Source organism: Hyperolius riggenbachi, chromosome 9, assembly GCF_040937935.1.
Source record: "Hyperolius riggenbachi isolate aHypRig1 chromosome 9, aHypRig1.pri, whole genome shotgun sequence".
NCBI lineage: Eukaryota > Metazoa > Chordata > Amphibia > Anura > Hyperoliidae > Hyperolius > Hyperolius riggenbachi.
In genome coordinates this window covers 274,828,274-274,842,348 of record NC_090654.1, presented here as the reverse complement: position 1 = coordinate 274,842,348, position 14,075 = coordinate 274,828,274, and the positions used below count along the sequence as shown (strand labels likewise).

Genomic DNA, 14,075 nt, shown 5'->3' with positions numbered 1-14,075 from the left:
CATTTTGGCCAAAAAGTTCCATTTTGGTCTCAACAGACCAGAGCACCTTCTTCCACATGGTTGATGTGTCCCCCACATGGCTTGTGGCAAACTGAAAACGGGACTTCTTATGCTTTCTGTTAACAATGGCTTTCTTCTTGCCACTCTTCCATAAAGGCCAACTTTGTGCAGTGCATGACTAATAGTTGTCCTATCGACAGATTCCCCCATCTGAGTTGTAGATCTCTGCAGCTCGTCCTGAGTCACCATGGGCCTCTTGACTGCATTTCTGATCAGCGCTCTCCTTGTTCGGCCTGTGAGTTTAGGTGGATGGCCTTGTCTTGGTAGGTGTACAGTTGTGCCATACTCCTTCCATTTCTGAATGATCGCTTGAACAGTGCTCTGTGGGATGTTCAAGGCTTTGGAAATCTTTTTTGTAGCCTAAGCCTGCTTTAAATTTCTCAATAACTTTATCCCTGACCTGTATGGTGTGTTCTTTGGACTTCACGGTGTTGTTGCTCCCAATATTCTCTTAGACAACCTCTGAGGCCCTCACAGAGCAGCTGTATTTGTACTGACATTAGATTACACACAGGTGCACTCTATTTAGTCATTAGCACTCATCAGGCAATGTCTATGGGCAACTGACTGCACTCACACCAAAGGGGGCTGAATAATTACGCACACCCCACTTTGCAGTTATCTATTTGTAAAAAATGTTTGGAATCATGTATGATTTTCGTTCCACTTCTCACCTGTACACCACTTTGTATTGGTCTTTCATGTGGAATTCCAATAAAATTGATTCATGTTTGTGGCAGTAATATGACAAAATGTGGAAAACTTCAAGGGGGCCGAATACTTTTGCAAACCACTGTATGAAGGCTGACTCCAGTCCTCCTTACTGCTTTTCTTGTTTAGCCAGTTCTCTTATCACCTTGCAGTGAGGATGCCACATTGCCCATATCTAGGATAGCAATCACTCCCAACCCTTTTTTGTAAGTATTTATATAGCGCCAACATCAATAAGTCGGAAAACCACTGCGCCTGCGCGGCCGTGCACTCGCTCCCGCTGACGTCACCAGGAGTGTATTGCGCAGGCCTAGTACGGTCTGCACAGTATACTCCTGGGGACATCAGCGGGAGCGAGGGCTCCGCGCAGGCGGAGTAGTTTTCCGACTTTAAAGTCGCAAATTCTGGAAGCGAACTGGAGGCGAAAACCGGAGCATCGGTGAGCGCCTGCGTAGACAAAAGAGGTTTGCAGGGGACCATTAGAAGCATCGGATAAGTTCAACTCTTTTTCCTTCTACCCACTACAGTACTCCTTTAATTTCTATGGCTGGAGATACACTGATGACCTGTCCAGACAGGCAGCGGGGCGAGCAGTGCACAGTGCCATTATTGACATTTCAGGATCGAGACAATGGGAAATAACCAGCTCTATTTTACATATGTTAACTCTTATCTTTACTACACACAACAGTACCTCAAGCAGACTTAAAGAGAACCAGAGACGAAGCACCCGCATGTATTTTACCTTATAAATCAGTGGGAACATGACAGTAAACATCTACTCAGCTCTTTGTTTCATTGTTCTCTGTTTAATCTGACTGTTATCACCTCTGATAAGAAACCCAGACTGAGCATTCAGTCTGGCTTTGCTACGGAATGATTATAGATGAGTCTGTCCTCTCGGGTGTCTTTTCAAGCCCAAGCCTGACCCCTTGTGGCTCTGCTATAATGACTCAGCTATAATTATTCCCTGCAAAGCCAGACTGAATGCTCAGTTGGGGATTCTTATCACAGCTGCTAACAGGCACTTTTAGCAGGGAGGATGAAACGGAGAGCGGGGTAGGTGTTTTCTCTAATGCTGGGGATACACGGTACATTTCTGTACCGTGTATCGACCAGCTGATCCGGCTAGCTGATAATATTCAGCTGGCCCGATCATGCCGCTCGACCCCCGCCCGCTCAATTCCCGCCGGCGGACAATGGCAGGGAATCGAGCGTTTATAAGGAAGCGCCGGCGGGGACGAGCAGCAATCGATCCGCGCACACGAGCGGAGACGCGCCGGCATCGAGCCGCTGGCTCGATCCGGCGCATAAAACGAACCGTGTATGCACGGCATAATGTTCCCACTGATATATATGGTAAAATACATGAGGGTGCTTCGTCTCTGGTTCACTTTAAAGAGACTAACAAAAAACCATCCCCTGGGGGGTACTCACCTCGGGAGGGGGAAGGCTCAGGGTCCCAATGAGGGTTCCCCCTCCCCAGTAGCTGCAGGCAGTCCAGCGCTGGCTCCCCCGAAGCGACCCGGAATCCTCCCCCGAAAAGGCTGACAAGCGCTGATTTATTTACCTTCCCTGGCTCCAGCGGAGGCGCTGCTGCAGCTTTCCTGACGGAGATAGGCGAAAATAGCCAATCTCCGTCGAGTCCGCTCTACTACGCAGGCGCAGGAGACTTGCGCCTGCGCAGTAGAGCGGACCTTTAACGATCGGCTGTTTCCGCCTTTCTCCAAGCGGAGAGCGGATACTGCGCCTGCGCTGGGGAGGTAAATATTTACATCCCCGCTGTTCGGAGGGCTGCAGCGAGACCGCCGTGGGACACAGGACGACGGGGGAAGCCTCAATAGGAGCTGGAGGCTTCCCTGTACCGAGGAGAGTACCCCTCCAGGGGAGGTTTTCTTCATTACAGGTTTTCTTTAAGGTGGTCATACACTAAAGGCCCATACACATGCCTGACTTATGCTGGGTCATTTAGACAGCTCGATAGATAATTTCCGCTCGATTTTTGATAGCAGTGAATGGAAAAAGATAATAAAAACGACTGGAAGATAAGAGGATCGACTGCAGAATCAAGCGGCGAAACTATCAAACGGGAGAATCGAGTGGCAAAAACGAGCCGTGTATGCCCAGCATAAAAGGACAGATCCCAGAGAAATTTAAATAAATAAATCTACTCATCCGGGGCTTCCTCCAGCCCCTGGCAGCTGATACGTCCCACGCCACAGCTCTGGTGTCCAATCCGTTCCCAACATCGCCAGGTCGGCATCTTCTGCGCCTGTGCAAGCGTGCGGTTGCTCTCCAGGGGCCAGGAGCGTTCTGCGCAGGTGCAGCAGTTTTAGGCCTGAGCAGAACTCTCCAGGCCAAGTAAGCACAATCGCAAGCGCTCGCGCAGGTGCAGAAAGCACCGCCCTGCTGAGGTCGGCACCTGCAACGGAGGGGATTCCAGGACAGCAGAGCTGCGGCGAGGGGCATATCAGCTGCCAGGGGCTGGAGGAATCTTGTTTATTTTTCCTCTGACCTGTCCTTTAAGTCGGTTGAGCCAATACTAGGGATGCAGATCGTAGATCATGGTAAAATAAGTAACCCCCTGTGAATAAGCCAGAATGCATCTTTTGGAGCAAAAATTAACCACTTTACCCCCAGCCGTACGGATTTCTCCGTCCCTTTTTCCATCCTTTTATCAGCAGGGAAGGAGAAATCCGTACTTCCCGTGCTCCCGCTCGCATGCACGCCACCGCCCGCTCGGAGATCAATGAACGGGAAAATCCATTCCTGTTCGTTGATCTTAGCCCCGCAATGATCTGCTGCTTCTACGAGAAGCAGCACAATCATTGTGAGAAAAAAAAAAAAAAATCATCTTTCCCAGCCTCATTGCACTTCCTGCAAGCGTCCTTCCGGACGCTTGCAGGTCGCATAAACAAAATGTTACTGTGGCCATCTTGTGGCCAAATAGTAAAACTACACCCTAAAGCATTTTTCACATACAAATACATTACTTTTACACAAAAAATTAACTCATTAATGATTTTTTTTTTTGTAATTAACATAAAATAGGGACTGAACTTTTAAAATATTTAGGTCAGGAGGTTTTCTTTTTTTTTTGGGGGGGGGGGGGGGGGGGGTGGTTGACCAGGCAGGCAGAGTCTCTCGGCCAATTACAAATAGATTTCACGCTGAAATCTGTCTGGAATCGGCCTGCGTTGTATGGGCAGCCAAAACATCAGTCGATCAGAGAAAGATCTGTCTCGTGGATCACTAGATGTATGGGCACCTTAAATTTCCCTCCTGTAGTAGCATGAAATCCTCTCCCTTACCTTGCACTGTGTCAGGTGTGCTCTCTGTAATCTTCACACTTTGTAAGCTGCTGGCTCCAGGCGGACTGATAGCTTGCCTAGTAGTCTCCTTTTTGGGGTCTAGAACTCCATTGTGCACCTTGTCTGAGCTATTGAGAAAGTTGAACAACTGTTCATCATCAGGTTCAGACTTCTTCCGTCGTACAAATTGGCTGGTGGTCCGGTGGGCTGAGGTGCTGGAGGTGTTCTGAGATGTCTCTGTATGTGTTGTCCTGCTGCTGCTCTTTACATTAGCTGTGCCAGCGAGCAGCGTGGCCTTCTGGTTCTTGATGTTGTCGGCAGCGGAGGAGATGAAGGCGGACTTTGCATAGGTCTGAGGGACCTCGTTCTGTTTCTCATTCTGCTTCTCCGGAAAAGGGATGCTATAGTCAGGAGCGCTGTTCAGGATGTCCTCTCCCTCTTTATTCTTGCTCAGCGCCGTCGCCGCTCCCTGATCCACTAGGTTTAGCAGGTCTTCGGCCCTACCAGCCAGATCCGCAAACCAAGACATGGCGGGGGATTTTTATCAGTCACCAGTCACCGCTGCTCGACATGACCTGCTAAAAAATAAAACTTCAATTTGCTGAAGCAATGCACTATGGACTTGACATAACTCTAAACTAACCTTTCCTCTACTTGTGTCTCTGGCTATGGTACAGCGTCCTCTCACCTGCTATGTGTGCTGATTGTTTGAGATGGTTTGTGTTAGTTGGGAGTTGTCCTTATCTTACTGGAACCATTCTTTTGTCTGTTGATTGACTTTGATAATAAAACAATACCCCTTGGATGTGTCTATAAAATGACTACAACACACACACACACACACACACACACACACACTAAGCTCTTCATCTCATTGGAGGATGCCCACCAAGATAGGAGTGTCCAGGAAAAGGTGCCTATACGCGCAGAACGCCCAAGTGACAGATCTCTCTCTGATCGGAGAGAGATCTGTCGCCTGCCTATACACTGCAGGCCAGTTCCCGATCGATTCCAGCATTAAATCTCCCAGGAATCGGCCTTGTGACAACCCTCCCAATGTAAGATGTACACCCACTGATGCAGTATACTGTACTTGTCCATCACTGGCTCCACCCACATACACGCGCCCCATGTGGTTGCCAGAATGTGGCGCATGTGTTGCATCACACACGTGCCCACGTTACGCCAGACACCACATGGGGTGCGTGTATGTGGACTGTGGACAAAGCCAGAGGCCAGCAGTGGACACACACAGGTAAAGTATAAAGCACCGGCGGGGGCACGTTTTACATTAGGGTGGACAGCACAATGGTTCTGTTGATTTCGTTGCTCATCCTGATATCACACGCCGTTACCACCACGCACCAGATGAAGCATGTCGGCCATACGTCTTGCAGCATGTCCAATCAAAACTTGTCGATGAGGTATGCTCTTGGCAGCACAGATTTTAATCCGATCAGATTATAATAATCGAATCAGATCATTGATCGGCCAAGTTGCCCGATGTATGGCCACCGCCGCTCTGGAATCCTCTGGTCCCCCGCTGTCACTTAGTTTCGTTTTTGACGACTCACCAGTCGCCGGCCGCCATGCGTATTATTGGACGCATTCACCAATGCAATTAGCGCTATTGCGGACCGCAACGCGTACAAAAAGCCCAAAATTACTTACGGTAATTTCTTTTCCAGAAGTCGGAAGGACAGCAACCCTGAGATATGTCTCCCTCCACATTCACTGGACAGGAACTAGATTAAACAATTTGCATAATTAGATAGGCAGGGCATACACACACATTATAATATATATATATATATATATATATATATATATATATATATATATATATATATATATATATATATATATATATATATATATATATATATATATATATATAGTCATGTCCTTACCCCCTCAGTTAATAAAAAAGACTCCGCACATAATGATGCTTCCAATAACTTTTAATAGAAATAGCGGTGGGTAGTAAGGGTGCTGTCCTTCCGACTTCTGGAAAAGAAATTACCGTAAGTAATTTTGGGCTTTCCCAGAACGTCTCAGGACAGCAACCCTGAGATGATAAACAAGAATAATATTTAGGGAGGGATTACAGCCTGCAACACTTTCCTGCCGAACGTTAAGTCGGCACTAGACAATACATCTAGCCTATGTCTCACAAAGGTGTTCTGACTTGACCAGGTGGCTGCCTTGCAAATTTGCTCAACTGATGCTCCTGCCCTCTCTGCCCAGGAAGTTGATACTGCTCTGGTAGAATGAGCTCTGACAGTCGAAGCCAGCTGTTTGCCTTGTTGAGCATAAAACAGAGATATAGCCTGTTTGATCCATCTGGCTATGGTTGATTTTGAGGCCCGTTTACCCCTGAATTTTCCGGCGAATAACACTAGTAATGTATTGGAAATCCTCCAGGACTTAGTACGAAGAAGATACTCCAGAACACATCTCCTGACATCTAGGCAATGTAACTTCTGTTCTTTCTGATTGGAAGGGTTATTACAAAAGGAAGGCAGGAAAATTTCTTGAGACCTGTGGAATTTCGAAACCACCTTGGGTAGGAAAGAGGTATCTAGACGAAGTGTAATTCTGTCGTCACTTATAACACAATATGGTTCCAGAATTGACAGTGCCTGTAATTCCCCCACTCTTCTGGCTGATGTTATTGCTTGAAGAAAGGCCTCTTGATAGTTAAAAGTTTATCAGAACTATCCGCCAGTGGTTCAAAAGGTGGCTCACATAACCCTTGCAGAACAGTGTTCAGATCCCAAGACGGTACTCTGTTATGAATCGTTGGTCGAATTCTCTTGAGTGCCTTGAAGAATCTGATGACATCTTCTTCTTCTGCCAACTTTCTGTCAAGAAAGACTGTCAATGCTGAAACTTGTACTTTCAATGTACTACTACTTAGACCTTTTTGGAAACCCTGTTGAAGAAATTCTAAAACTGAATTGGAATGACCAGTGTCTCTAGAATTCACCTCACACCAATTGCTGTATACCCTCCAGGCTTTAGAGTATATTTGGCGCGTCACCTTCTTCCTACTTTGTAACAGTGTTTCCGATAATTTATTCGAAAAACCCTTACTTTTCAGTATTTGCCATTCAGGCTCCATGCTGAAAGATGAAGAAGGCTCAGATTGGGATGCACCGCCGGTCCCTGAGTTAACAGGTCTTCTTGATCTGGAAGGATCAGATGATCCGAAGCTAATCGTTGTAGCAGAGCAAACCACGGTCTTTTTGGCCAATACGGGACAATCAAGATTGCTTCCGCCTGGTCTCGATAGATTTTGTTCAGTACTCTGGAAATCAAATGTAGAGGCGGAAAAATGTACATTCTGTGATGGCTCCAGCTGATCGAGAAGGCATCTACTATCCACGGCTCGTCTTGGGGACAAAGGGAGCAAAACCTCCGGCATTTTCGCATTGTTCCTTCTGGCGAATAAGTCCACCTGAGGAATCTTCCAGTATTCTGTTAACTGGTGAAACACCTGGTCGTTGAGACTCCACTCGTCTTGGGACAGATTGAATCTGCTCAGGTAATCTGCTAGGCAATTTAGTGTTCCCTTTAGGTGAACTGCTCTTATAGATTTGAGATTGCGTTCTGCCCAATGCAGAATCCTTGACGCCTGCTGTTGCAGCGACCTGCTTCTTGTACCTCCCTGGTGATTTATGTACGCCACCACTGTACTGTTGTCTGTACGTATCGTCACATGGGTTTCTGATATATGTACTTTGAATGCCAGTATGGCCTCCCAAACTGCTTGCAGCTCTCTGCTGTTTGAAGACCTGCTGCTGATATGGCTTGACCATTTTCCCTGAGCTGTCAGAGAGTTCAGGTGTGCTCGCGTCTGTCGTTATGATGCACTGGGTTGGAAACTCCCAAAGATTCCCTGTTATCAGATGTTGTGGCTCCATCCACCACATTAGTGACTGCTTGACACTCCAAGGAATTATAAATCTCTTGTCCAGAGAGGAGAGATGCTTGTCCCATTTCGACAGGATCCAACTCTGAAGACTTCTGGAGTGTAATTGACCCCACTGTATTGCAGGGAAAGATGGGGTTATTGTGCCCAACAAGGCCATCGCTTTCCTCAGGGATATTGTTTTCAGATTCTCTCCTTGTAACACCACTGCAAATCTCAGGAACTGCTGTGAGCGCAGATGAATCGGCACATGCAGATACGCATCTTTCAGATCCAATGATGTCAGATAGCAGCTCTCCTGTAGTAGATTTAATACTGAGCGGATGTTGTCCATCCGAAACTTTCTGTACCTTACTGCGGTGTTTAGCTTTTTTAGGTTTAAGATGAACCTGTAACTCCCTTGAGGTTTCCTTATTAGAAAGACTGGGGAATAAAACCCCAGTTTTTCCTGGCATCTTGGGACTCTCCGTATGACTCTTTTCTCCAATAGCAAGTTTATCTCTGACTGGAGGGCATGAGCCTGAACTGGAGCTCTTGGGGAAGGGGTCACCCAGAATTGAGATGGAGGTGGGGCTATGAACTCTATTCTGTATCCCTGGAGAATAATGTCCAGTAGCCACTTGCTTTTGAATTTTAACTGCCAATGTTCGAAAAAATGAGCTAGTCTGCCCCCCACTGGAATCCTGGCGTCATTGTTTTGTTGGTTGACCTGCCGAAGTATATGGAGCATTAGGTTTGGAACGTTGGGACTTGTTGGGAATCCATCTTCTTCTCTGGTTCCCTTTGTTTTCCTGTTCGCTTTTCCCTGAAACACGAAAGGAACGGTTAGGGCGGAAAATCTTTTCTTTTGTATGGGAAATTCTTCTTTTTATCAGCAGACCTCTCAAGTGTTTCCTCTAATTTGGTTCCAAATAACAAGCCTCCTTCACATGGAATACTACACAATTTTGACTTAGAGGAAGTATCTCCCTGCCATGTTTTCACCCAGATTCCTCTTCTGGCAGAATTAACCAGGGCTGTGGTTCTTGCTGTGAGCCTAACTGAATCATCAGCAGCATCTGATAGGTAATTTGTTGCATGCAAAATTTTTGGGAAAAAAAAATTCAAAATTTCCTCCCTAGATACCCATGAGGCTATCTGAGACTGGACCTCTACTAACCACATTTTTAACGATCTTGCTACCGCTGTGGATGCAATAGAGGGTTTGAAATTTAAAGATGCTGCTTCCCATGCTCTTCGCAAAATATTGTCTATCTTTTTATCGATTGGGTCCTTTAAACAACCAAAATCTTCGAATTGAAGATCTGATTTTCTGGATACTTTAGAGAGAGATGGGTCTAGCTTGGGTGCAGAGCCCCAAAACTTCTGGTCTTCAGGACTATAAGGATATCTTTTGGTTAGTGATTTAGGCCAGAAAGCCCTCCTATCCGGGTTATCCCACTCACTCCTAATAATTCCCTTAAAGGGAACCTTAACTGAACGGGGGGTAAAGAGTTTTACTTACCTGGGGCTATTACCAGCCCCCTGCAGCAGTCCTGTGCCCTCGGTGCCGCTCTGGAATCCTCTGGTCCCCCGCTGTCACTTAGTTTCGTTTTTGACGACTCACCAGTCGCCGGCCGCCATGCGTATTATTGGACACATTCACCAATGCAATTAGCGCTATTGCGGACCGCAACGCGTACAAAAATACGCGTTGCCGCATATCTACGCGTGCGGAATGCGGCAACGCGTATTTTTGTACGCGTTGCGGTCCGCAATAGCGCTAATTGCATTGGTGAATGCGTCCAATAATACGCATGGCGGCCGGCGACTGGTGAGTCGTCAAAAACGAAACTAAGTGACAGCGGGGGACCAGAGGATTCCAGAGCGGCGCCGAGGGCACAGGACTGCTGCAGGGGGCTGGTAATAGCCCCAGGTAAGTGAAACTCTTTACCCCCCGTTCAGTTAAGGTTCCCTTTAAGGCTACTATGTACTGGAATGAAAGTCACTTGGGGTTCTGACAAAGTTTCATACATCTGGTCTAATTGAGATAGGGTCTTTGGCTCTATAGTAATACCTATGGCTTCATGCATGGCTGCTAATAATTCCTTCATAAAGTCTGTGGAAAAAGCAAACTTTTGATTCTTTATAGTTTTATCAGCAGATTTTTCAGTCTCTGAGGGTATCTCTTCCAGAGATGAAATATCCAATTCCCCCTCTGACATTTCTGAATCTTCAGAATCTGCATCTCTCCTCTTCCTTTTTAAAGGAACTGAACCTGAAGGCCCTGGGATCTCTGACTCTGCTGGGACCGCAGAGACTGCTACCGGCACTGAAGACATTTGTACATTCGATACTGCCGCTTCTGGGGCCCTGATAGTCTGTACAGCGGAAGAAATTTCAGATCTAATCCATCCTTTCAATTCCTTTAACATAGTGGGGGTTTCCTCATTAACCACCTTTTTAGTACAATCTTGGCATAATACTTTTGAGGTAGATGACATATAATTTCCACATATAGCACATCTTTTCCCTGTTTTATGCGTTGTTCTAGAACCAGCATGTGATGCAGTCTTGTCCGCTTTATCAGGTTTATCAAGTTTATCAGGTTTGTCAGGCTTATCAGCTTTATCAGTTTTGTCTTGATCCGGATTTGGATTCAGACTTAGAAACTGGTCTTTCCATTTTAGGCTGAAATAAAAACAAATACCAGCCATTAGCTCAGCCAAGCCTAATAACTCTCCTAAGGATATGTAAACAATCACCTCCAATGTTACATACCAGAGAGGGTACGGAACTCGTCTCCACAGAGCCCTGGGAGGAAGATCCATCGGCAGCCTCCATAGTCAAACGCATAGTGAGACTAGGACATCAGCTTAAATAGCCGTTTAACATAATTGCTTAAGCCCACCCATTGTGCATTAACCTAATGCTGATTCCTACCTCTTGTGCTAATCCCCTTAGCGTTCCTCCCGGCAATCCCCTGCAGCTGAGACTGGTGTGTCAGCCGACGCTGATTTCCATGCTGCAATGGCCGCTGGAACGCACGCCGGGCCAGGAACTTCCTGCTTCCGGATTTCCGACTTCCGGTCACGTGAGGCGCCTGTCACGTGACCCTAGGGCGGGTAGTTTCCGGATTCAGACGCCGCTTGTCCTCCGAACATAGCACAAGGGGAGAGGCCAGTGCGCACAGCATGATCCCGCGCTGAGCAACTAGCCAGCGCCGACAAAGGGGAATCACACAAGCCGCGGCTCCTGTGGACTCACATGGGTGGCCAGCCTTACCCCCTACATCTAGCATCCTGCTGGACAGGAAAACCCCCTGAGGGGGTAAGGACATGACGAGATAGATATATATATATATATATATATATATATATATATATATATATATATATATATATATATATATATATATATATATATATATATATATATATATATATATATATATATATATATATATATATGTGTGTGTATGCCCTGCCTATCTAATTATGCAAATTGTTTAATCTAGTTCCTGTCCAGTGAATGTGGAGGGAGACATATCTCAGGGTTGCTGTCCTGAGACGTTCTGGGAAATACGCGTTGCCGCATTCCGCACGGTCCGCAATAGCGCTAATTGCATTGGTGAATGCGTCCAATAATACGCATGGCGGCCGGCGACTGGTGAGTCGTCAAAAACGAAACCAAGTGAAAGCGGGGGACCAGAGGATTCCAGAGCGGCGCCGAGGGCACAGGACTGCTGCAGGGTGCTGGTAATAGCCCCAGGTAAGTGAAACTCTTTACCCCCCGTTCAGTTAAGGTTCCCTTTAAAGGGGTACGGAAATAAGAGGTATATGGAGGCTGCCATATTTATTTCCTTTTAAATCAATACCAGTTGCCTGGCAGCCCTGCTGGTCTATTTCTCTGCAGTAGTATCTGAATAACACCAGAAACAAGCATGCAGCTAGTCTTGTCAGATCTGACTTTAAAGTCTGAAACACCTGATCTGCTGCATGCTTGTTCAGGGGCTATGGCTAATAGTATTAAAGGTAGAGGAGCAGCACGGCTGCCAGGCAACTGGTGTTGCTTAAAAGGAAATAAACATGGCAGCCTCCATATACCTCTCTCTTCAGTTCCCCTTTAAGATGCCCTCAAGACAGGTAACTAAGGTAAGTGCCACCTAGCACAGGGACCAAAAGGTAGGTGTCTACCAACACAAACATAAACCGGTAAGGGCACTAGTATGGCTTAGGTGACCCAGAGGGAAACTGCAAAGGGAAATTCCGCTAACATGATAGGGTGGGCACAACCAAATGTAGGGAGTTTGTCGCAAACAGAAAACGGCTTTTTGTCTTTGGTGATACCCGTTGGGTTCCCTAATGTAGACTTGCATCCGAAAATCTGCAGGTAGGTTCTAAACTAGACAGGAAACTCCAAATAAGTCATCACCTGGAGAGGAGGACCATCATGTAGGTAGCTGTCTCCAGGGATAGGATCTCCAGGCAGGTGAGCCCAATACAGGGACCTCCTATTCCATTCTAGAGCAGAACAACCAGCCCCTGGCAATGCCATGGTAATGGTAAGACCTCCTGATATGCCTCCCCCCCCCCCCCATGTCAGGGAGCTCCAGGCTGGTGTGCAGCCCCTGGAAATGCCATGGTAATAGTGAGACCCCCTGATATGCCTCCCCCCCCCCCCCATGTCAGGGAGCTCCAGGCTGATGTGCAGCTCCTGGCAATGGCATGGTAAGACCCCCTGATGTCTCCTCCCATGTCAGGGAGCTCCAGGCCGGTGTGCAGCCCCTGGCAATGTCATGGTAATGCTAAGACCCCCTAATATGCGCCCCCCCCCCCCCCCCCATGTCAGGGAGCTCCAGGCTCGCGTGCAGCCCCGGCAATGCCATGGTAATGGTGAGACCCCCTGATATGTCTCCCCCCCCCATGTCAGGGAGCTCCAGGCTCGTGTGCAGCCCCGGCAATGCCATGGTAATGGTGAGACGCCCTGATATGTCTCCCCCTCATGTCAGGGAGCTCCAGGCTGGTGTGCAGTCCCTGGCAATGCCAAGGTAATGGTGAGACCCCCTGATAAGTCTCCTCCCATGTCAGGGAGCTCCAGACTGGTGTGCAGCCCCTGGCAATGCCATGGTAATGGTGAGACCCCTGATATGTCTCCCCCCCATGTCAGGGAGCTCCAGGCTGTTGTGCAGCCCCTGGCAATGCCATGGTAATGGTGAGACCCCCTGATATGTCTCCTCCCATGTCAGGGAGCTCCAGGCTGGTGTGCAGCCCCTGGCAATGCCATGGTAATGGTGAGACCCCCTGATATGTCTCCTCCCATGTCAGGGAGCTCCAGGCTGGTGTGCAGCCCCTGGCAATGCCATGGTAATGGTGAGACGCCCTGATATGTCTCCCCCTCATGTCAGGGAGCTCCAGGCTGGTGTGCAGTCCCTGGAAATGCCATGGTAACGGTGAGACCCCCTAATATGCCCCCCCTCCCCATGTCAGGGAGCTCCAGGCTGGTGTGCAGCCCCTGCAGGGGGCCAATCTCCCGGGAGAGACTCCCTCCCATATAAGTGGAGCTAGAATACAGGGGAGCTCCTCTCACCTCTGTGCTCACAGCAGCCGCTACGTCCTCCGCTCCATCCCCCACCGGAGACGTGGACCCGGAACTGCCGACACAGCAAGGACCCAAAACAGGCTGCCCACAGCGCTGCCTGACTGCGCCACGTGACCATGGCAACCGCAGCCACCATAGAGAGGGACAGAGGGGCAACCATAGAGACCAAGTCTACTAAAGAGCATTACCAGAGCGGCTGCCTTTTATCAGCATGGCAACCAGGGCCACCGAAGAGGAAAAGAATAGAGCGCCACTCAGTGGAGAGTGTGTTGCAACCAGAGTAGTGGATATGTTTTTCTGTAGGATAAAGGGCTCTATTCATAAAAAACTTGTGGCGTAAATACTCGTAGAGGTAAAATACCGCAGCGGTATTTTACACTTCTGGGTGGTCATTCAAAAAAATCTTGCCAGCTGCGATGCAAGAGCGGAGATCTCCCGCTGAAAGCTGGCGGTAAGCTGTCGGAAGGCATGCGGAAACA

At 47.9% G+C, this 14,075-nt stretch overlaps 1 protein-coding gene across 2 annotated transcripts in view; it reads right to left on the bottom strand.

Moving 5' to 3' along the window:
- GOLGA5 (golgin A5) overlaps nucleotides 1–13,677 on the bottom strand; it is a 38,041-nt gene extending 24,364 nt beyond the window's left edge. Inside the window, exons 1-2 of one of the 2 annotated variants that reach the window (XM_068252266.1) lie at nucleotides 13,585–13,677; nucleotides 4,083–4,660 (exon numbers count right to left, since the gene is read on the bottom strand). In XM_068252266.1, the coding sequence (XP_068108367.1) occupies nucleotides 4,083–4,611 (529 nt within the window). In that variant the 5' untranslated portion in view covers nucleotides 4,612–4,660; nucleotides 13,585–13,677. The remainder of the gene's footprint in view (nucleotides 1–4,082; nucleotides 4,661–13,584) is intronic. The other variant, XM_068252267.1, reaches the window with a different exon arrangement.
- Nucleotides 13,678–14,075: the final 398 nt, after the last annotated feature.